This window comes from Vigna unguiculata, chromosome 3, assembly GCF_037176805.1.
Source record: "Vigna unguiculata cultivar grain cowpea cultivar isolate G323 ecotype 2 chromosome 3, ASM3717680v1, whole genome shotgun sequence".
NCBI classification, from domain to species: domain Eukaryota; kingdom Viridiplantae; phylum Streptophyta; class Magnoliopsida; order Fabales; family Fabaceae; genus Vigna; species Vigna unguiculata.
The window spans coordinates 13,595,808-13,620,785 of record NC_140794.1 but is presented as its reverse complement, the minus strand read 5'-3'; the positions used below and the strand labels follow the sequence as shown (position 1 = coordinate 13,620,785).

General features: G+C 38.0%; 1 protein-coding gene and 2 pseudogenes across 2 annotated transcripts; all 3 read right to left on the bottom strand.

The window, feature by feature from the left end:
• Positions 1–3,536: 3,536 nt before the first annotated feature.
• Positions 3,537–9,741, bottom strand: LOC114176881 (uncharacterized; annotated as a pseudogene). The gene is made up of 7 exons (XR_014993281.1): positions 9,543–9,741; positions 9,142–9,465; positions 8,883–8,984; positions 8,703–8,808; positions 8,232–8,627; positions 3,728–3,807; positions 3,537–3,605 (listed from the first exon to the last, which is right to left on the bottom strand). The product of XR_014993281.1 is annotated as an uncharacterized LOC114176881 (transcript).
• A 2-nt stretch (positions 9,742–9,743) lies between these two features.
• Positions 9,744–16,808, bottom strand: LOC146887494 (uncharacterized). Its single transcript, XM_085670257.1, has 5 exons — positions 16,523–16,808; positions 11,638–13,405; positions 10,450–10,538; positions 10,142–10,261; positions 9,744–9,922 (listed from the first exon to the last, which is right to left on the bottom strand). Exons 1-5 carry the CDS (start codon positions 16,806–16,808, stop codon positions 9,744–9,746), a joined length of 2,442 nt encoding a protein of 813 aa, XP_085526383.1.
• A 911-nt stretch (positions 16,809–17,719) lies between these two features.
• On the bottom strand, positions 17,720–19,507 carry LOC146887493 (uncharacterized; annotated as a pseudogene).
• Positions 19,508–24,978: the final 5,471 nt, after the last annotated feature.

Below are 24,978 nucleotides of genomic sequence, written 5' to 3'. Positions count from 1 at the left end.
GCTCCTGTTTTATCCCAGGCGAGGAACCTCACCTTTAGGCGAGGGGTTGTCTCGCTCAGGCGAGAAAGGCTCACCTAAGCGAGCCATGCGAGAGCCTCCTAGCATTTCTGACGCGATCTCGCCTAAGCGAGAGTTCACCGCCTAAGCGAGGGCATTCCTCTCGCCTGAGCGAGGGCTTCTGGCTTGAGCGAGATTCGTTACAGGTTGCGCTGTTCTTCTTGTTTGGCTTAATGAAATGTTTGGTTTATGTTATACTCTATATAATGTATGAGGCTTGCGAAATGAGATGCATGAGATAAGTTGTGGCTACAAATTTGATTGTTGTGATTGTGTGATCTTGGCATGAGGAATAAATGGGATGGTTGGTATTAAAGTGGCATAGTATTGACATGAGATGGAATTCACAACTATGATTTGAGAATGATGGACGGGTATGGATTTACTGGGCAAATGAAAGAGGTGAAATTATAAAGAGCTGGTATAATATATAAATGTATATGCATGTTAATTCCTTGTTGATTTATTGAGTATGATATGTTTGTGTCAGTGCGTAATTCCTTAGGATCTCTAGGTGAGATCCTCAGGGTCGTACTTCAGTGGTCGTGACGTAATTCCATGGCCCCTGTTAGTGCGTGTCCATGGTGGTGCCCCATCTATATAACTTGGTAAGGATTCAAGGTAAGAATTGCATCCTGACACTCTAAGGGGCCAGTTAGTCTCACTTAGAGCGGACTGACCCCTGTGGTGAGAGTAGCAGGAGGCCTAAAACTCATTAAGAGCTAACCTTGTGTGTGAGGGAATTGATTCATTGTAACACTTGTAACACATAGCTTGAAGGTGAGCAGCTTGGGGGTGAGCAGCTCGGGGGTGAGCAAAGGTATCCATCACAAGTGCAAGCATCCGCTGAATCCGACCAGGTTATATGTATCCGGATGAGTCGAGTCGAGTTTTAGTGTATTGTTTAAGAAGTCATAATATGCTTGGTTGATATATGTATATTGGATTGTGAAGGTATATATGATTGTATTGATGATATCTTGTTGGCTCTAGCATACCCTTTCTTGTTTGAATGTCTTGTATGTTATCCTTCTACTTTTACGATGATCATCAATTTATTGATGGGAGCAGATGCGAGAGGAACTCGTGGCCAATAGGGGAGAGAGGATTCCGCTGCATAGTCCACTTGGGCTGGACTGGATGTTCCTTATTGGGCTTTTCTTTAGGGCTATGGCCCATGTATCTGTTTGACTTTTGATTTCTTTATGTTTACCTTAAACTTTAGGATTTGTTTTCCTGTGGCACCGTGGTGTGCCTTGAGTTGTAAGGAGTAAAGTCTAAAACGCCAGGATTGCGCTATTATGTTACCTTGTGCGACGTTTCCGTTAATTATGTTCATTGATTAATTGGGACATTACAAGTTGAAAATTCATATGATTTTTTTTAGAGAGAATGATTTAATGATAATCTTAAAACCTTTTAACTTAATGCAAATTTACCATACTAAGTTAAAAAGGAATTGTAATTCAATCAAATATACCAAGTGTCCACTGTAGGAGATTAGAGCACAACTTTTCATGATAATGATTGATGAAAATGAAGAAGAGAATAATTTTAATTTATGACCTTAATGAATCATGAGAATGGATGGTGAGTTTATAATAACCAATTAGCTTTCTTATTTTATAACAACCAAATTAGAAGAGGGAGTGCATGAAAAGAGAAAAAAATGAGCATCATGTGATCCTAATTAGAAGAGATACGAAACATATCCAAACATGCATTAATACGGTACTCAAATTCAACTAACCTAAGAAATTTAAAAAGGAAAACCTTGAATTTTAAATTTCACATATTATCTTCTTTTAATTTTCTGGGTTTTTTTACCATATATCTAAGCACAATTTTCGTTTAAATGTATTAAATGGACAAATTTTAAAAAATATACATAAATGAATAAATTGTGTTTTGGAAATACGACTTGAGAGTGTAATCAAACTTTCAAAGACTTCTACTTTTAATTATTCTTTTTTAGAAGTCATGTTTTTTTTTTCTTTTAAGTAAAGTCGTACATTTCCTTTGCAACTTCATTCTTTTTTTTAGTCTATTAAAAGACTTTGAAGTCTAATTGAAAGTTATAATATTCGACTAAAGAAAGGAGTCAAAAGTCAAAAGAGACATATAGAAAACATGTTGAGGTTTTAGGGTTTAGAATGTGCATGAATACATGTAAAGAAAATACAAGCATGAAATGCACTACACCAATTCTACTTCATGTAAATTCAAGAACAATGTTCCTCACTGTTTCGACTTTTTTGTGTTACTTTCACCTCACAGCCATGATTCTGCTGGGAAAGCAACTCTCACTATAATAAAACATAAGGAAACAATGATTTGCGTAAAACTTAGTAAATTGAATGAGAAAAGTGAAAGCAAAGAAAGTTGATACTTGTGTGAAAATGTTCAGACCCTTCTGAACAGATGCAGCTAGTACATAGATGTTAACAAAATTGAAATCATGATCTTCTGCATCCAAATTTGACTTCACTTCAAATTCTTTCGAGTCTTGGACTTTTCTTCAGATGGTCTTGTCCTTTCACAATGAGGTTGATCTTCCATGGCCATAGCTTCTTTTCTTTTGGCTTGACTTCTTCTGATGCTTGCCAAAATCTCACTGTCTTCCATGTTGTCCAGTGATGAAAAGAATTGCGGATTCTCTTTTCTTTCTTGTTCAAGAAACGCCCCGATAACCCTTCTCAATATGATATCAGCCGAATCTGTTGCATTTCCATGTTCTTTCATGGCTCTCGCTTCTTGTCTTTTGCTTGACTTCTTCTGATGCTCGCCAAAATCTCACTGTCTTCCATGTTGTCCAATGATGAAAAGAATTGTGGATTCTCTTTTCTTTCCTGTTCAAGAAACGCCTGGAAATTTGAATTTCCATGTTCTTTCTTTCCATTTCCACTTCCACTTGTATCTTTTTCCTCCATTTTCAATTCCACACTAAGTCTCGTAGATATCAGAATGTTTCATTCTACCCTACCTCTATGTATATATACATCATATATACTTCTAATAACACATCAAGTTACACTAAAAATAATTATCTGTAACTCTCTCATATTGTATTTTCACCAGTGCAGTAAGGGCTTTCTGCCCCGGTTATTTTCCACATTTTGTCTCGGGTTTGGAACCGAGACATATTGGGGCGAGGCCAAAAGGTACCTTTTGGCCTCGGTTATCACCCGAAGCCATATATCCAGTTTTATGCCTCGGTTGTTTCAAAACCGGTGCCATATATCCAGTTTTCTGCCTCGGGTCAGATAGGACCGAGGCCATAGGGTAAAAATATTTCTTTTATAATTATCATAGATCTAAACGAAAATCTGAAAATTTTAGAATCCACGGGTCACTCAAGATGCAAGCGACATACATGAACTGAAGCTATTCTATATTGAAATGAACTCAATAATAGATGTACAAGATCATCCAATCTAAACCCACACTTGTCAACGTTGTCTAATTGAGAGACCACAAAATCAAATTGACTCATCCCTCAACGTTCTATCTACTACTTGCAGTCCACCTCTGTCTGCTTCAGCTTTGTTCTGCAACACAAAAACAGAAGATATTAATTAACAAGTTCAAACATTGATATAACATATGACCCGTTTCAGTAATACGAAGATGCATAACATATATAAGGTTTTAATCAATCAAAGATATTTACCTGGCTCTCCGGTTCTGGAACCACACTTCGACTTGTCGAGGCTGAAGACCTAACTGCTTGGCCAAAGCTTGTTTCTGTTTCTGTAACCCCAATCGAACACGACAATATGAGTGATGATATTGAAAGTCATGATATTGATGCATGGAGGAAAATAATATTAAGAGGGAGATTATGATTACAGGATTGAGGGTGTTGTGTTGTTTGAAGCTTTCTTCAAGCAAAGCGGATTGTTCTTTGGTGAGCCTGAGTGGAGAGACGAGAGAGGCACGAGAGAGAGCGCGAGAGAGAGAAAGAGAGCGCGAGAGAGAGAGCGAGAGAGAGAGAGAGAGACACGAAATGGAGGTGCAGCACAGGGGACTCGTTCGCGTGGTGGTTGCAATGGCTGGAGGTGGTCGAAGGTGGTCGGAGGGTGTGGTGGCAGTGGGTGCAGCGGAGAGAGAGAGCGTGCGAGAGAGAGAGAGAGAGCGAGGGGAAGGAGTTGCAGAGGCGCAAGCGCGGGGAAGAAGAAGGGTTCGCGAAATTCAAACCCTAAATAAACCCTATGGCTTCGGTTGTTAGGGGAACCGAAGCCATAGACCCCCTTTTGGCACCGGGTCTACTTGGACCGAGGCCAAATAGCTAATGTCCAGCCACTTTTTGAGTTCCGGTCTTACTAGACTGAGGCCTATACCACTATTTGGCACCGGTTTTGGACGAACCGGGGCCTATACCCCTCTTTGGCTTCAGGTATTTGGAGAACCGAGACCTAAAACTTGGCTCTAATTGCAAAAATGTCACCGCGCCATTATATGCTTCGGTTCCTGGACAACCGAGGCATATAAGGCCAGGTAAAATGAGAATTCTGCATTGGTGTTTATTAAATATACTATGCACATATACGAACATATACATGGTCACACACTCACGTACGTGGATAACAAAAGCCATTCATATATAATATAGGTCTTAGTGATCAAAAGATAGTGCTGCAAAATTCAGATTTTGATAATTGTGAAAATTCAGATTTTATTTTCTTAATAAAATATTCATTTAATAACATTGATGCAGAGCTGCTAAAGGGTAGGGTGGTCATGTTCTACCCAAATTTTTTAAAATTTATTTATAATATATATATATATATATATATATATATATATTGGAAATTTTCAATTTTATTTTAAATTTTTTTAAATTATATATATCATATATTAGAAATTGGTAGAAATTAAATTTGATATTTTTTTAAAGCATAACATTTAATAGTAAATAATAAAACAAAATCAAATATAATTAAACATAAAAATATTTATTAAGATAATTTTAATTTTCTTTTTCATTGACTTTCTGAGTTTTGTATATTGTACTCATCATTCACTCTCACATGTCTTTTTTTTTGTTTTTAAAAAAAAACAGATATCAACTCGATATTGTTTTCATTTTTCATTTATTCTCTTCCATTATTGAAGAAAAAGTGTAATTCTCACATTTTACTTGACACTGAAATATTGGTTGAATAGTTAATATTATTTGTATGTTATGACATTACAAGAAAAGTCTTAAATAATGACTAATTTTGTATAGACCAAAAAGGTTATTAGAGACCAATGTCCTAAATAAAGACAAATTTAGATAAAATTCCTTAGGTAGTTAAAAAACATTGGTAATTAATGTTAATTATCATTGTAGAGACCAATTCATAATACAAACTATTTTTGTTACCAATTTATATAGACCAATTATAAATTTTGAAACTTTTTACTTACCAATAATTTAATTTTAGTTTATAAATTAGTACCTAGATTAGTCACTGTAGTTACTAATAATTTTTGTAATTATATATATATATATATATATATATAGTGGCGAATCTTGACTAATAATTTTGAGAAGTCAAAATAATACACTCAAAAATTTATATATTTAATTATTATCACTAAATACATAACTTTTAGTATAATTGTAAGTGTAAAAAAAAATTGCGATCATAGATAGCTTCCTTTTTATTATTTTTAAAAAATGAATGTATTCTTTTATTCTTCAGCCATATACCCTTTAAAAAAAACAAAAATAGTTTAAGATTAAAAATAACATTATTCGAAGGAAGCCTTTTATACCCGTTAAAAAAAGGCATTCTATACCCGTTCCAAAATCAGTATAGATACCGTTGGTATAAAAAGTTTTGGCTTTTTATATCGGTTAAGTTCACACCCGGTATAATAACCTAAGGCTATTCTTTCTTCTCCTCACCTATATATTTTATTTATATAATTTTATTATATAAAATTATTATTCTCTATTTTGTTATTGGATTAACATTAATCAATAAATTATTTATTTGTTAATATCAATTATATTGCACATTGTTATTAATTTTATGGACAATACATAATTTTGGATTTCTGATGAATGGTTTGTGATGGGTTGGATTGCTCAGTGAAAGGTCTGTGACGAACTTAACTATTTAGTAACCTGTTGAGATGTCTCTGGTCTCTATTGCTAAGGATATAAAATTGATACCCCAATAATCCATTTTGAAGAGAGTAAGAAGACAAATAGTCAAATACATTCTTTATTTGAGCATTCAATCTTTTGACATACCCTACTAGGAAGAGAGTAGTATCCTTTCACACGCGCTTCAAGAACGACAGATAGATGAATCCTTTATTGATACCTGGTACACAATTCTTTTTGAACACATACTTGAATATACTGTATTTTGTATCTTAGATTAATATTTCCTTCAATTGGTATCAAAGCCTAATTAAGATAAAGATTATAGTTATTCAAACTTTTTTCAAGAATGTGTATCCTAAATTTCATAATTGTTCATTGTCTATGCATGAAAAATTGGAGATCTTAAATTTATCGTTTGGATTCAAAATTGATAGAGGGGTTTTCTTTCTAGATGTAATGGGATTGTACAATCAAATTTGTTGTGCGAATTTTTCTGTATTGCAAACAGTTTTTCGATCTTGTTTTCTTCCCTTTTTCGATCGATCTTTGTCAAAATTAGTTTGGGGGCTTTTGTGAACCGCATCACGTCGGTTTTGTGGCTAGAAAATTGGATCTTTCCGTTGATTATATCACTAGAAACAAACTGGGTCGGAAAACTGGTCTGGGTCACAATTTTGACTAGTCTCCATGAAGGCGATGATGTGCGGTGTGTGTTTCGCATGCCCACTCGTAGTGTTATGCGCATGGGACACATGAGGCAACATTTATTAGACAATTTTTTTTTTTTAAATAATGGAATTTCTACTCATTTGGTATATTTTTCTTTTTGCAATTTTGGGTACTTATAGGTATTTTATTTTAATTATTTTGTGAATTAAACTTAATTTTATATAACATATTGTTGGCTTTTTTGTGTAAAATTTTTTGTACTAGTTTTTGTAAGGCCACTTTTTTCTGTCCTTAATATCTAAGGGCCTAGCCTCATCTGTTGGGCCTAAGGGGTAGCCCGCACTACAAGAAAATTACATATTAGCGAGGGAATAATCCCTAGCGAATCCCTAGCTAATCTCTCGCAAAACGATTCAGCGAGGGATTAGCGAGGAAATAGCGAAGACACTATGTCGTAGCTAAAATATGGGTAGCTAAGTAGCTAGAGAACCACTTTGTCGCTAATCTCTAGCTAATCCCTAGCAAATCGGTTGTAGCTAGACCCTAGCTAATCCCTAGCAAATTAATTGTAGCTAATCCCTAGCTAATCCTTAGCAAATCGGTTGTAGCTAAATCCTAGCTAATCCTTAGCAAATTGGTTGTAGCTAATCCTTGGCTAATCCCTAGCAAATCAATTGTAGCTAATTCCTAGCTAATCCCTAGCAAATTGGTTGTAGCTAAACCTTAGCTAATCCCTAGCAAATTGGTTGTAGCTAAATCTTAGTTAATTCCTAGCAAATTGATTGTAGCTAATTCCTAGCTAATCCCTAGCAAATTGGTTGTAGCTAAACCTTAGCTAATCCCTAGCAAATTTGTTGTAGCTAAATCCTAGCAAATTTGATTGGAGCTAATCCCTAGTTAATCCATAGCAAATCGGTTATAGCTAATTCCTAGTTAATCCCTAGCAAAGTTGTTGTAGCTAATCCCTAGCAAATTGATTGTAGCTATTCCCTTGCTAATCCTTATCAAATAGGTTGTAGCTAATCCCCCGCTAATCCCTAGCAAACTAGTTGTAGTTATTCCCTAGCTAATCCCTAGCAAACTTATCCCTAGCTAATGCCTACCTAAGCCCTCGCTAATTCAACAATTTAATCCCTAGAAAAATAGTAGCGAATTGCATCAATCCAAAATATTCCATTCTTTTACTTGTACCTTATGAAATGCATTTTGACATAAATATAACATTAAGTATAAATCTTGCCAAACATTTTATATGAAACATGTCAAATGTTACTACATTCAAAATAATAAAAGTGATGAACATAATGAAAGTAGTCTTCACAATTGTCAACATACATCATTAAAATACGTCTTTAGAAACAAAAAAAAAAAAAACATCATCATCTTCATATTTTCTTCTCGCCATGTTTCATGACAGACGGTGGTGAAGATATCTTTAATGCAGGAAATATTTGTGTCTTGAAAAACTCCATCTGTGTTTGCATTTATGTATGCATTTGTTGTTGTAAAAGCTTTTGCATTTCTACTTGTGCTTGCATTTGTGCTTGTATTTGTGCTTGTATTTGTGCTTGGAATTGTGCTTGAAATTGTGCATGCATATCTGCTTGTGCTTTCAACTAAGCTTGTACCTGTTGTGCATGTGCCTCTATTTGTGCTTGTAACTCTATCTGTAGTTGCTTTTGAGATTCAGTTTGTAAATGTAACTGTGTCTGCATTTCTTGTTGCATTTGAGACATTTGTGTAGCTATTGTCATGATTTCTTCTGTTAGAGGAGCATGATTTGGATTTGTGGAAGGACCTACAACTGATGAAGATGAACCATTCACACTGATGATGGCAAGTTCCAAGCTACGACCAATACCGTGAATTCTACCTTTCTTATTTTCACCTCCCATTTTCATCCATACTTCAGAATCAACTTTAGGATGCTTTGATACATCTTCTCCATATTTTTCTACCATAGCACTTTCATATGATTCCTATATATAGTAAATCAATCATTTTGTAATATAAGATTAAATAAGTAAATAAATTATCTTACATGTATACTTACAATGAAATTTTTTGCTTTATTGGAGACATATTGACAGTCTTTTCTTTTATGAACTTTGTTGTATAGTTCACCATAAGAAACAGACCCATTACGTTCCGCCTCCTATAAAATATATATCAAAATCCAAATGTATATCAAAATATATAATAAGTATGTTTATGTATATGATTGATGCACTAATCATATCCACCAAATGTATACAATATATAAGTATTATTAGAAAGTCATAGATATTTCTACAAAATAAGAAAATGAATACCATCTTTTTCAAGTGTTGTCCAAAGCTTATTGACCCTCCAGTGTGCACCATAGCCTCTGGCTTGGCAGCCCTATTGTTTTTACCAGCAATAGATTTCTTTTTCCAGTCTTGTGTCATCCATATGTCAATTAAAGCATCCCACATCTCAGTCTTTATTCCTCTTGGCCCAAAACCTTTTAAGTCTTCTATATTATCTGAATTTGCTCTTTCTCTTGCCTTTTTTCTTGCCTTAGCTAAAGAGTCAGAATAGTGATCCATGCATGTTAAATTCCAAACCTTTCTTGCCATGCTATGATCATAATCTGATGCAAATCGGTACTTATTCTACACCAATACAAATTTATCAAAATTAATGATAATAAGTAAATGTAATATAAAGATAAAAGATTATAGTAACTTGCCTTAAAATCATTGAATAAGATTTCTTTCATATCAGCAGAATAAGTTTTCCATTTCTCAGCTGGATTAGGCATTCTCATCAATACTTCAGATATGATATCTCGAGTCACAGAATCAGGAACAAACCTTCTTCTGCATGTTCAAATAATCATTTTACAAACCAAAAATTAGCAACATTGAATTGAATATTTGATTGGATGTACTTACGGTCTGCTAACTTTTTGTACAGATATGACAAGTCTCCTATCAACTTCATTATGAGAATATACACTTGAAGGGTCTTGAGTAGGTACGTCATTAGATGTTGGATTGACATTTGATTGACCACCATTAAACACTGGAGTGGTAGGTGGTGATTGATTACCATCAATTGAAGTAGCACCTAAAAAAAACATTGAAACTAGAAATTGTTGACAAAGCTAATTTATTGCCTTTTTTCTTCTTTTTTTTCTCTTAATCTAAACAAAATGAATTGTCATTTGTTTTTCATGAAGATAAATCTTGTTAAATACATAACAAAATTTGATTCTTTTTACATATAAATGGTAGTTAGATTCGCTTAAATACATACAAAAATTTAGAGTGCTTTCAACAATTATACCTGGTGATTGCAAAATAGGATGTAGTTCTGAAGGGCCAACATGACATTGAATAGGCTTAAGTTGACTTAGAGTGTGACTACCTTGACCTCTACCTCTTCCTCGAATAGTCATTTCAGTTCCTGTCATGGATATATAATTGTGACATTATTTATAGCTAAATAATTGATCCACCTGGCCTGAAAACTTATCTACTTCTTATTAAATATATAAAATAAATTTTTATTGTCAACTTAATGATTAAATAAAATCACCATGAGTTCATTACCAACTTGCCTTATTAAGTCTATATACACATTCATATGCGTACGAGCAACCCTTAGAAAAGAGTAATGCCATATTGAAAACTTAAGGAGTAGAGAACCAAATATTGCCAACAAATTCGATGTATTGTAACCACTACAGTTCAAGGTTCAAAGATGTTCCTGCAAAGAACAAATAAGATAAGTTAGGCACAAGCGTCACCTTACCATGCAGTCCGCTATCTCTTCAGTTGGCCTCTTCCCAGTCGATACATGTCGGCTTGGACCCAGGAGGGGTTACCTGCAGAAGAGTCTCCGAAGCTCAAGTTAGTCAAAGCTCTCAGAGAGTCAAACCAGTGATTAATGAATGCGTACCTTTAATTACTGGGGTCCACGCGTATTTATAGAGCATTAAATGACGTTTGACCATTTCATGGGCCGGGTTTTGACTTGGGCTCTAATTTGGGCCATGAATGGGCCTGGGCCCCAAATCAGGCTCTTGAAACTTATTGAAGGCGAGGCATCGATGCTAGCTACCATTCTAGGCAAGTAGTCGGTCTCGACCGGCTACTTGCCTAGATGGCTTGTGCTGGTGGTGTCCGGGTACCAGATACTAGGTGGTTTCGATGTGTATACTGTTTACTTGGTTGAGTTTGGCTAGGTACGGTACACGAATTAACCACGAGTAAAGGGTGTTCGACCCAGGCCGCTTACTTGTGGTAAGGGTGGGGAACTTAAACGAATTAACCACGAGTAAAGCAGTATAGAGTCATAAAGTAGGGAACCACTCATTTTATTTATTCAAATAGGGGTGCCTCGTTAAAACCTCCTTGGCCAAAACCCTCCTTAGGGAAAAAAGACCAAGTGAGGAAAAAGAGTACACCCGTGGTTACAAGTATGGATCCGCTTATGGTGCATGTTCAACTGAAATAGAACTTGAGGTGGGATACATTCCACGTGTTGGGGATTTCTTCCCCAAATAGTTGTTCTAGGCGATAAGCCCCACCTCCTGCGTCTTCTCGTATGCGGTATGGGCCATCCCAATTGGCGGAGAACTTGCCATCCTTTTTTCTAGCACTGCTGGCCATTCTCCATACTAGGTCTCCTATGACAAACGATCGTGGGTGCAGGTTTGCGTTATATTTCCTGGCAGCTCGTTGTTTGGCGGCGAGATTGCGTATTTGGGCTTTTTCTCTGAGTTCGGAAGGAGGTTGAGATGTAAGGCCATGTTTTGGTGGTTGTGAGTTGAGTCGTACAGTTCTCGGCGCAGGGATGGTTCGCCAATTTCTACTGGTATCATGGCGTCTGCGCCGTAGACTAGGCTGAAAGGGGATTCATTTGTTGACGATTGAGGGGTGCATCTGTAGGCCCATAGCACTTCAATTAATTCTTCTGGCCATCGGCCTTTAGCGGTATCCAATCTTTTACGCAGCTCCACGAGGATAACTTTGTTTGCCGCTTCCGCCTGCCCATTGGTCTGTGGGTGTTCTACAGAACTTGTGATATGTTTGATGCCTAAGCCAGTGTAGAATTTTGCTAACTCCTTGTCAATGAATTGTCGGCCGTTATCTGTTATGATGGTATGCGGTATACCATATCTGCATATGATGTCCTTCCACACAAACTGCTGGACTTGCTGGGCCGTGATAGTTGTCAATGGCTTGGCTTCAATCCATTTGGTGAAGTAGTCAACGGCTATGATTAGGAACTTAACCTGTCCTTTGCCGGGTGTGAAGGGGCCTAGGATGTCCATTCCCCATTTAGCGAATGGCCAGGGGGACAATATGTGGTGTAGCTGTTCTTGTTTTTTATGTATAAGGTTGCCGTGCTTCTGGCATGGTTTGCATTTCTTGACGTAGTCTTGGCAGTCCGCCTCTATTGTGGGCCAGAAGTACCCGGCTCTGAGAATTCTTGTGGCCATGGTGCGCGCGCCTGAATGATAACCACAGATCCCTTCGTGTAGTTCCTTAATGACGTACTGGGCTTGTTCTGGCGTGACACATTTAAGTAGGGGCTGGCCGTATCCGCGTTTGTAGAGGTCGTCGCCTACCATAGTGTACCTGGCGGCCTTGGCCAGCCAAGTTTTGTCCGCTTCGGCAGGGGGGTTGCCAGTCTTGAGGTACTGAATGTAAGGGGTGGTCCAGTTTGGGTTTTGGGTGGGGGTGATACTGTTTGATGGGGTATGGGTTAACGTTTGGCAAGTGTGTGTGACGGAGGGTGTGGATAGTGTTTGCTGTAGCAAGGACCGGTTACGGTTTTTGAGTTTGGTACTGGCTAATTTGGAAAGGATGTCGGCTCTGACATTGTCGGTTCTGGGTATGTGTTCGACGCGGACCTGTTCAAAGGCGGATTGAATGATTGCGCGGACCAAATGGTAATATTGTTGGAGGATGGGGTCTTTGATTTGGAACTCGTCGTTTAGATGACCTATGGTGAGTTTGGAGTCGGTTTTGCATGTTAACTTTTTGACGCCGACTTCACGGGCTAGAGAGAGCCCGGCGAGGATAGCTTCGTATTCGGCTTGATTATTCGACGTTTTGAAAGCGAAGTGAAGAGATTTCTCGATGAGGATATCGTTGGGGCCTTCCAGTACGATGCCGGCACCGGCACCCCTTGGGTTCGAGGAGCCATCTACATGAAGCGTCCATTGGTCCTCAACAGGTGCTTGCTGTAGGTCATTGACGAAGTCTAAGAGACATTGGACTTTGATGGGGCCGTGTGGTTCATAGCGGATGCTGAATTCGGAGAGCTCCACGGCCCATGATGACATGCGTCCGGCTAAATCTGGTTTTTGTAGTATTTTTTGAATTGGGTAATCGGTCTTGACGGTTATGGTGTGGTTTTGAAAATACGGGCGTAAGCGGCGTGCAGCGTGGACCAAGGACATGGCTAGTTTTTCTACCATTTGGTATCTGGTTTCAGGATCTTGTAGTGTTCTGCTTACAAAGTAAACAGGATGCTGCGTGCCTTCTGCTTCTTGGACAAGGGCAGCACTGACGGCGTGATCAGTGGCCGTGATGTATACTAGCAGGGGTTGGCTGATGTCGGGTTTGCGAAGGATGGGGGGTGAGGTTAGGGATGTTTTGAGCTTAAGGAAGATTTGTTCACAATCTTCAGTCCACGTGAACCGGGCGGATTTCTTTAGGAGCTGAATTATGGGCTGAGTTTGTTCTGCTAGTTTTGGTAGAAAGCGAGATATAGCCGTGAGACGGCCAATTAGTCGTTGGACTTCCTTGATGGTGGTGGGGCTACGCATCTCGATGATGGCCTTGCATTTTTCGGGGTTAACTTCTATGTCGCGCTGGGTTAACATGAAACCGAGGAATTTACCCCGGTCGACGCCGAATACGCACTTTTCGGGGTTTAGGCGGAGGTTGTACTGGTGCAGGGCGGAGAAAACTGCCTCTAAATCTTTAGCGTGCTGATGATGGCTTGGGGACTTGACGACCATGTCATCGACGTAGACTTCGACACAGTGTCCTGTGAGGTGGCTGAAGACTTTGTCCATTAGCCGCTGGTAGGTTGCCCCAGCATTTTTGAGGCCAAAGGGCATGACTCTATAGAAGTAGTTGGCATCATCTGTGATGAAGGCGGTTTTGTGCATGTCTGCTGTGGCCATGGGTATTTGGTTATAACCTGAGTATGCGTCTAAAAAGCTAAGTACTTTATTTCCTGCCGCGCCGTCTACGAGGCGGTCGATGTTGGGTAGTGGGTAGGCGTCGCGTGGGCATGCTTTGTTCAGGTCTGTGTAGTCGACGCACATCCGCCATTTGCCATTGGCTTTCTTCACCAAGACAACGTTAGAAAGCCAGGTGGTGTACTGTGCTTCGTCTATAAATCCTGCGCTCAGCAACTTCTCAGCCTCTACCTTGGCTGCCTGTCTGCGTTCTTCCCCAAGTTTGCGTTTTTTCTGAGATACGTAGCGGGCTTCTTTGTATATTGAGAGCTTGTGGGATGCGACCTTAGGGTCTACCCCGGGGAGGTCAGAGGCTGACCAGACGAAGAGATCCGTGTTGTTTGTGAGGATGGGTGTAATTGTGGCACGCTCATCAAGATTCAAACCAGTGCCCAAGTTGATGGAATGGCCGTTGGGAAGTTCCAGGGGGGTTGTGTCCTCGACTGGTTCGAGGCAGGCATCTCGGCCTATTCTGGGGTCAAGGTCCTCGCCGGATAGGGCTATGCGGGAATTAGGTGGTCTCTCGATGTGGTTCGTCTGTTGGATTGGGAGTTGCGGCCTTAAGCTTGCCATGTAGCATTCGCGTGCCAAACGTTGGTCACAGTGGACGGTTAGGATGTCACCGGATGGTGCTGGGAACTTCATGGCCAAATGCGGGGTGGAGACGACTGCACCAAGGGTATTAAGGGAAGGACGGCCCAGGAGTATGTTGTAGGATGTGGGTGCGTCAACTATAAGGAAGCGGATTGGGATTGTTTTTGTTTGGGTTCCTTCCCGAAAGACGGTATGGAGGTCTATGTAGCCTCGGGTGGATACTTGTTCGCCAGAAAAGCCGTATATGGGCTCATCATATGGGATCATAGCGGTGTCGGGGAGCTGTAACTTTTGGTAGGTGGTCCAGTAAAGGATGTCAACGGAGCTGCCTTGATCTACCAGGACTTTCTTAACGGCGTAATTTTCGATTTCAATTGTGATGACCATGGGGTCATCTTGCTGGTGGTCGAGGCCATGGAAGTCGTCGTCTGTGAATACGATGGGGGGCATACGTCGTCTGTGATGGGATTGGGTGATGTGGTTGATGGATTGTATGTGGCGGAGGTGTTTCTTTCTGGCGGAAGAGGTGGAACCTCCGCTTGCGAAGCCACCAGAGATGGTGTTAATGGTGCCTCGTAAGGGGGGGTCAGCAGGGGTAACGTTGGTGTGAGCGGGCTGTGGTTGTTGGTCGTCGGGTTGGGTGGGGTGGTTATTGTGGTGGGTACCGCTTGGATGTCTTCTGTGGTCGTGTCGTGGAGGGTGGCGGGTTCGGGAGGAGGAGGCGTGGTCATCCCTGCGGATGAAGCGGCGAAAATGGCCGACGCGTACCAGTTCTTCGATCTTATCCTGGAGCGCTTTGCACTCTTCTGTGGTATGACCGTGGTTGCGGTGGTACCGACAATACTTGGTCATGTCGGCGTTAGGAGGGGTGGTTGTCTTTCGTGGTGGGGGGAGGAGGTCAGCTTGGAGGGCCTCGTCTAGGATGCAGGAGCAGGCTACTGTGAGTGGGGCGTATCTGGTGAAACGAGGTTGGCGGGGTTCACGTGGACGGGTGTCAGGGCGCGGGTGGGGCTGTGGGGTAGGATTGGAGGTGGGGTTGGAGGTGTTGGTGGCATAGTCGTTACAGAATTTGGTGTGAAGAGTTTGCATTTCTTCCATGTGAATGTAGTCAGCTGCGCGCAGCTTGAGTTCGTGCATGGATGTGGGTGGGTGGAGGTAGACATTGTTGGCGAAGGGTCCGGGTTGTAGGGTGAGGGTCATACATTGGAGTATCATTTCCTGATTAAGGTGTGGTGTACGAAGGACTGCTTTACTGAAGCGATCGATGAATTTTTTGAGGGGTTCATTGGGCTCCTGTCTGATGCCTAGTAGGGATATGGTGGTGGTTTGATGTGGGCGGCTTCGGCGAAATGTGTGGAAAACATGTGGGAAAGGGTGTCGAAATTATCAATTGAGTAGGGTGGGAGGGTGGTAAACCATTCTAGGGCGGGGCCTTTGAGGGTTGTGGGGAAAGCTTTGCAGAAGACTACGTCTTGGGATGTATATAGGGCAACGTGTGTGATGTAAACTTTAAGGTGTTCATCGGGGTCAGTTTCGCCAGTATAGCGATCGAGGTTGAATGGTTCCCACTGGGCCGGGAGAGGGGTGTTAGCGATAAAATCTGTGAATGGGTGGCGGTGGGGGTGGGTGGTTGATCATAGTAGGAAAGGTGGAGGTGATGTTATGAGGAGGGATGTGGGTTGTGGGAAGATACTGCGGATTGTAGGGTGGGACGTATGCTGTGTGGAGAGCAGTGGGTATGTTGTGGGGAGCTTGGGTGGTTGCGGGAGCTGTGGGCCCCGGGTGACCGGATGGGAAGTGTTGGGGGTGTGTGGAGGTAAGGGGGGTTTGTTGGGTGGTGGTGAAGGTATGGGGGGTGGGATTATATTCACTTTCTTCCTCTGTAGGCTGGAAGGCCGGAGACTTCACGGCTTCAAAGGTCTCTTTGGCTTTCCCTTTCAGGTTGGCGTCTGCCTCGATCTTCCTTCTGAGGCGGGAATTCTCTTGTTTCAGCGCTTCCATTTCTTCAGCGTTGCGCTTCTTCAGGTCTGCGAGCTCCTGTTGCATCTTCACCTGGCCGTCTAAGATGGCGGCCAAGTCAGGGGTGATGCCGGAAGGTCCAGAGGGACCATCGTCCACTTGCTTGTTAGCTTCAGCTTTGCTACGGGTAGAAACCATCTTCAGAGAAAAACGGGTACTAAAGGTGTTCGTCTCGTGCCCCACGGTGGGCGCCAATTGTTCCTGCAGAGAACAAATAAGATAAGTTAGGCACAAGCGTCACCTTACCATGCAGTCCGCTATCTCTTCAGTTGGCCTCTTCCCAGTCGATACATGTCGGCTTGGACCCAGGAGGGGTTACCTGCAGAAGAGTCTCCGAAGCTCAAGTTAGTCAAAGCTCTCAGAGAGTCAAACCAGTGATTAATGAATGCGTACCTTTAATTACCGGGGTCCACGCGTATTTATAGAGCATTAAATGACGTTTGACCATTTCATGGACCGGGTTTTGACTTGGGCTCTAATTTGGGCCATGAATGGGCCTGGGCCCCAAATCAGGCTCTTGAAACTTATTGAAGGCGAGGCATCGATGCTAGCTACCATTCTAGGCAAGTAGTCGGTCTCGACCGGCTACTTGCCTAGATGGCTTGTGCTGGTGGTGTCCGGGTACCAGATACTAGGTGGTTTCGATGTGTATACTGTTTACTTGGTTGAGTTTGGCTAGGTACGGTACAAAAGATTTAATACAGTAGCATGTTATATATTTATCTAATAGTAATGATTTAATACAATAACATGTTATATATTTATCTAATAGTAGGTTGCTAGAAAATTTGGATACCTACTAGAGAGTGCACTCAATCCAATTCTCACTGCTCAAGATGAAGCTTTAAATTTAGGTAACTAACAAATGCTTCAAATTTGGGTTAAAATTGTGAATGGGAAAAAGAGAGGATAAAAGCAATCCATGATCAAAGTCAAGTGTAACGTAACAAAATAAATGTCGAAACTGACAATGACTAATGAAAGAGTATAATTCCACAATCTTCTTACAAGGCTTGAAAAATATAAAAGAAATATAGCAGGTTCCAGAATCTAAATTACTAGGAAGAATATTAAGGTAATGAAATGGAAAAGAATCAATCATAACCATTCTTCATCAGATTCATCTAACTCCATATTTGAATCATCTAAATCATCTAACTTCTCATCTTCATCCATGAAACCATCATCCTCATTGAGTTCATCGTTGACCTCATCATGATTTACATTTTCAATTGAACTTTGTATATCATCCATATTTACTTCTTCCATTGGAGCATGTGCGTCAAATAGTTGTATGATCTCATTGTCAATAAGAATAGTACTCATTCTCGTGGACTCTTCATCTTGAAAATAATCAATAGCAATTTGCTCATTTGAAAAATCTTCTTCATTATTCAGTGTCTCAACTATAAACAATTTTGCTCTAACCTTGCAAGCTGCCCACCAATCACTAGTATTTTTACTCCCACTTTGAGGATATTTTGTATAATAAACTTGTTGAGCTTGTCCAGCTAATACAAACGGCTCATTTATTTGAAGCTTTGATTTATGATTGATATCAACCAACCCATAGACATTATCAACTTTAACACCATTGACAGGGTCAAACCAGTGACAATGTAGAATAACCACTTTGTTTTCGAATCCAACATATGATAATTCTAATATCTCCTCAACAATACCATAATAGTCCAAATCATTTTCACCATATATGTTTCCTCGAACACATATCCCACTATTCATGGTGGACTTATTATGTCCATAATCCTTCGTATGGAATCTATATCCATTAACAATCAAACCATTATAAGAAGTCACAACCTTCAATGGACCATAACTTATCTCTCGAATCTTTTGATCTTGGACATGACCTGTACTAACCTATGAATTATTGGAAAAGTGAAAACACATAATTATATCATTATTATAATTAATAAATATTAAATTGTACATTATAAAGAGTATGAGAGAGACTACTTACTTGTTGTTTCAACCATCTACTAAAATCTCTATCTCGAGCTATGAGTATTTCATCCTCAGATATATTAGGATTTCTTTCCTTTAGTGAATCATCGAATTGTCTAACAATACGGTAATTAATAACATAACTAATATAATTATAAAATGCATAAACATATAAATTAAAAAGAAAACTTACTGAAGATAAGATTCTGATTCTTAACAATTCACCAAGATATATGTCTCAGCAATATGAAGTTCTTCATCAGTTAAGAATCTATGTTGACCTTTGCCAATAGGGCGACATGGATGTTTAAAAATAGACAATTTATCATCCAGTTTTTGTTCACCACCATCATCATTACGAGGAACATTAGTGTACCTTGTTTGAATGCTTGGATCAAAATATAAAGAAGCAAAGTTAGAAATTTCTTCCAAAATATATGCTTCACAAATAGATCCTTCAACTTTTTCCTTATTTCGAACCTTCCTTTTTAAGTACAACATACATCTCTCAAATGGATACATCCATCTATATTGCACAGGTCCTTCAACCTTAACTTCATATGGGAGATGTATTACCAAATGTTCCATTGAGTCAAAAAATGCTGGTGGAAAAATCTTCTCAAGCTTGCAAATTGTTTCAATGATGGAAAGTATGGCATTGTCCATGATAGAAACACGTATTCCAATTGCGCAAATCTCTTTGAAGAACAAACTCAGTTCAGTTAAAACTTTCCATATTGGCTTGGCAACATGTCACGAAATGCCAAAGGAATAAAGTCTTTGCATAAAAACATGACAATTGTGACTCTTCATTCCGTATATTTTTCCTTCATCTAGATTAATGCAACGTGATAGGTTAGATGAGTACCCATCTGGAAACTTCAATTGTTTTATCCATTCACACACCTTCTTTCTTTGATCCAAATTCAAGGCATATGTTGCCTTTGGTTTTTTATACTTTTCATTCTCAACTACTAACTATAACCTAGGACGTCTGCATATCAACTTCAAATCTTGTCTTGCATTTGCATTGTCTTTTGTCTTGTCCTTTATGTCCATAACAGTGTTGAACACATTGTCAAACACATTCTTTTCAACATGCATAACATCCAAATTATGTCGAATTAGATTGGTGGACCAATAAGGCAATTCCCAAAATATGCTTTTCTTTACCCAGTTATGAGTTCTACCAAAGCCGGGCTGCTTTATCTTGGTTGATTTCAAGCCAAAGTTAATTTCTTGAAGTTGATTCACTCTGTTTAAGATATCTATACCACTCAAGTGTTTTGGAGGTAAAGAGTTTTCTACTACAGACTTCTTAAAAGAGTATCGATCATGACGAAAAGGATGATCAATAGGCAAATGTTGATGATGACAATCAAACCAACAAGGCTTCCTACCATACTTCAAACCAAATGATTTACTATTCTCCATACAATATGGACAAGCAAGTCTTCCATGAGTGCTCCACCCGGACAACATTTCATATGCTGGAAAATCACTTATTGTCCACAACAATGCTGCTTTCATAATAAAATTTTGTTTTTTCCATGTATCAAAAGTGTTTACCCCAATATCCCATAACACCTTTAATTCATCAACTAGAGGTCGGAGATTCACATCTAAACTTTTACCAGGTGACTTTGGTCCAGGAATCACAAGTGTAAGAAATATGTATTCCTTTTTCATACACATACTTGGTGGAAGATTATACGGTGTGACAAAAACAGGCCAACATGAATATGGGGTACCTGTATTGCTAAATGGATTAAAACCATCTGTGCAAAGACCAAGCCTAACATTCTGAGAATCTTGTGAGAATGTAGGATGTGTATGATTAAATTGCTTCCAAGCCTCTGCATCAGATGGATGTGTCATCACTGATTCATCTTGACGTACTCCATCTGCATGCCAACGCATGTACTTTGAAGTATTCTTAGACATGTATAGGCGTTGAAGTCTTGGAACAAGGGGAAAATATCTCAATATCGAGCAAGGAACATCCTTCTTATTTGTAGATGTCTTCGGCTTAAATCGTGGTTCTTTACAGACCGAACAAACATTCTTGTCACTATTTTCCTTGTAATACAACATGCAATGATTAGGACATGCATCTATCTTCTCATATCCTAATCCCAACTCACTAACCATTTTCTTCCATCTATACAAATTTTCAGGCAACCTTTCTGACTCTGGAAGCATGCTTTTAATTATGGAAATCATTCAATCATAACAATTTACACTCATGCTAAACTCTGACTTCAAGTTTAGGAGTTGTGTTGTAGCTGACAATTTTGAATGTTTTTTGCAACCATCCCATAAAGGTTCATCAACGTCCCTTAATAAGTTGTAAAACTTTGCAGCTGAAGGATTTGGATCTTCTTCCACTTCAGAATTGATTCTACCCAAAGAAGCATCAATAATCATATCTACATATGGCCTTTTGCTCTCATCAATAGAATCTTGGATGACAGATGTTGATGAGTTATCTTCCCATTTCTTCTCACCATGAAGAGTCCAATTTATATAACCATCAACAAATCCATGATGATATAAATGTTTCTCCACATTAAATGATGTCTCCCAATAACGATTTCTACACCTTGTACAAGGACAAGGAATGCGTCCTGTTACATCTGGAATTGTTGGGTCTCTAGTAGCTATTCGAATGAAATCATCAACTCCATCTCTAAATTCTCCACTTATCATGCCAAATTGATCCTTTCTTTGTAACATCCATGTTCTATTAGGTCTCATGACTTGTCACTGGTGTGATACATTAAAACAATAATTATTTCTATTAAGCTAGCAATTAAAACAAATTAAATACATAACCCCTCCCACGTTTAAATCTTACACGAAAATGGTACCACATTCTAGAAATGATAAAGAAGAAGTGAAACTAACTATGGATGGAATACCATCAACCAAATCAGAAATATATAAATGTAGAGTATGCATATTTTGGTACTAAAAACAACTTATCTTTAGGCATAATAAGTTTCATAGAGGAATTATGCAAACCAATAGAAGAGTAAGTGTGAAAGTTGAATTTCGAAACCCTATTCATTTTATGGAGAACAACAAATTGATTTTAAAGGTTACTTTTGGTAATAGTCAATAAGTCATGAACATTTTCTATTTATTAAATTTTGAAAATATAATAGTTTAGAATTATTGCATTTCACATATTACAAGCACACCCTATGAATGCAGCTTATAGTACATGATACACTATGCAGAATTTCCTAAATAGACTGGTTGAAGAACATGGAAGCATTGACCTTGAATGGCTGAGAGACGTTCCACCAGACAAAGCAAAGTAAGTCCAATGGTTAATTAAACTTCCTAATGAAGTACTATTTCTTATACAATAAATTTAGCATTTATTTAATCTTGTTGGTGAAACCAACATCTTGAACTCTCTCATTTCACTAGTAAAACACACACATGTGATGATACTTTTTTTCCAGTAAGGCAATATATCCATAATAAAATTGATTTACACATACAGAGAATACTTGCTCAGTGTAAAAGGATTGGGATTGAAAAGTGTGGAATGTGTGCGACTTTTAACACTGCATCATCTTGCCTTCCCGGTAAGTTGAAAGAAATTTGTGCAATTACTGGAATATGGAATAAATCTAATAAATTATTGACATATAACACATGTAGACACAAATGTAGACATCTCTCAGCTTGTGCTCAACTGTACTGACAGTAGCTTACAAGCTGCAGAAAAATGATAATGTTTCCTCTAAGCATTTACTACAAGTCTGATAAATCATGAATTGTCTGAACCATACTAACCTACTATATCACTGCAATTTGAACTACCGATGAAACTGAACTTGAACTTGATAATATTGCTGCAACCTCCCAAACCTGGTTCTCTTCAAAATAGTTAATCGATTAGAAAACTTTTTTTCTCCAAACCAACTTCGAAGAAGGTGAACGAGAAATGACAGAGGTCGAGATAATAAACCTGATTTAGGAACCAAACTCGACGTCGTTGCAACCTCTTCGAGTTCTCATCCGAGCTTCTCGGTACTATCTTCACTTTTGAGCTTCTCGGTACTATCTCCAAGCTGAAATCAAAACCCTAATGTTTGCACTTCTTCATTATACGAAATCCGACAGCCTTCGATGTGAAAGCTTCCAGTGCCTGCGAGTCACTATACGAAATCCGACAGCCTTCGATCTGAGCTTCTTATGCGAGCTTCTGATGCTTGCAAGTCTCCGACCGTTCAACCAAAAGGACATGAATGTTTGAACAGTGACATAAATGTCTCGAGAAGCAACTGTGTAAAGTTTCAACCAAATAGGATTAAGTTTTAAGTTGTATGCTTTATGTTTTTTATGTTTTTAAAGTTTCATACGGATAGATTCATTCTATATTTTGTATCATTTTCATTTATTTATCGTATTTATATTATATATATATATAATATTATATAAAATATATATTTTTTAAAGTTAAGTGTTTAATTAAATCAAGTTAAATATTCATATTTTATAAATAAAATAGATACATACAATTTATTTTTATTTATAATATATCCTAAATAATTTATTTCATATTTAAAATTTTTTAAACAATAAAATAAACTGTACCATAAATATAATAATATATAATAATATGTGACAATATAAATTAATTATTAATTTAATAATTCTTTTATTCAAATAAATTAATATAAAATATATAAATAGCATAAAAGATAATAAATAATTATCAAAATAATAGCTAATCATTTAATTTTTCATATAATTAATAAGAATTGTTTTAATACCTTTTGTAATAATATTTAAATGGAAAAAAAATATTGTGTTAGTTAAATGGTAGTTATTATTTAAATATATATATATATATATATATATATATATATATATAAAATAAAAATAATTTACAAATAAGGGATTAATTTATATAATAATAAAATATATTTTTGAAGATTTTTAAATACATTGATAGTTTTTAAAAATTTCTTTAATAAATTCATTTTTTATAAAATAATTTGTATATTATTTTTTTTAATTAGAAATTCTATTTACTAGTTTTGGATTAGCAATAAAATCATTTTATAATTAAAATCATAGCTAATTAGCTTCAACTTAATTATCATATTATGTTGTATCTAATCCCAACTATTAGCTACAACTTAGCTGCTATATTATGTTGTGTCTTATCCCTAACTAATTAGCTTCAGTTTAACTACCATATTATGTCGTGTCTAATCCCTAACTAATTAGCTACAACTTAGCTACAATATCTATGTTGTGTATAATCTCTAACTAATTAGTTACAATTTAGCTACCATATTTATGTTGTGTTTAATCCCTAACTAATTAGCTACAACTTAGCTACCATATTTATGTTATGTTTAATTCCTAACTAATTAGCTACAACTTAGTTACCATATATATGTTATGTCTAAGCCCTAACTTGTTAAAAACATATTTGTCAAATTATCTTAACCACAAAGGGATCTGAATTGATTAAAAGGCTTTTATCTGGTTTAAGATGAATCTTGAATAAATCTTTAGGTTTTACAGCTCAATTAATCAATTTCGCAGTTTTGGGTTAATGGACTGTTTAAATCAATCAAGAAAGATTATGAGAGAGAAGGAAGAAGCAAGACACACAATTTATACTGGTTCGATTCAGGGTGAATCTACATCCAGTCTTCTCCTAAGTAACACACTTAGGAGGATTCCACTAAACAGATAGGATTCAAGAATTACAAGCACACCTATATAATTCTAGAACCTAAAACCCAAGAACTTGATCTACCAATCAAGAACTCCCCCTAGGAGCAATGCATCCACACAATTGCACCTAGGCCTACACTTCAAACACTGAAGCAACTGTAATCAGAAATACAGTAAACAAAATCAAGAAACGAATACACCTATGCTGTGCAGATTTGACAAGATGATCCTTGATTCAAGCAAGACCCATCGTAGTAGAATCAACTATCAATCTTCTTGGATCTGCACTTGAGTGATCTTCCATAATGTTCAGAAACTCGGTGACTCTCAAAGGGCTCTCTTTCAGATGGAAAACTGCGTGATCTATCAATTTTCTCCTCTTACAAAATAGATTCTAAAAACAGCTTTTATACAAAGATTTCTGTTGTCACTAATTGATTAGCAATTTACCTAATCGATTATCGTGAGTATATTTTCACTTCCTTTGTGTCATACTCACAGCTAATCCATTAGTTAAAAAACTAATCATATACAAGATTACACAATAGGCCTAAAATACATTTGATAAAGAGAAGTTATTTGCCTAATGCATATCCTAGCTAGACCAAGCTATGTTTTATTTTAAACCAGT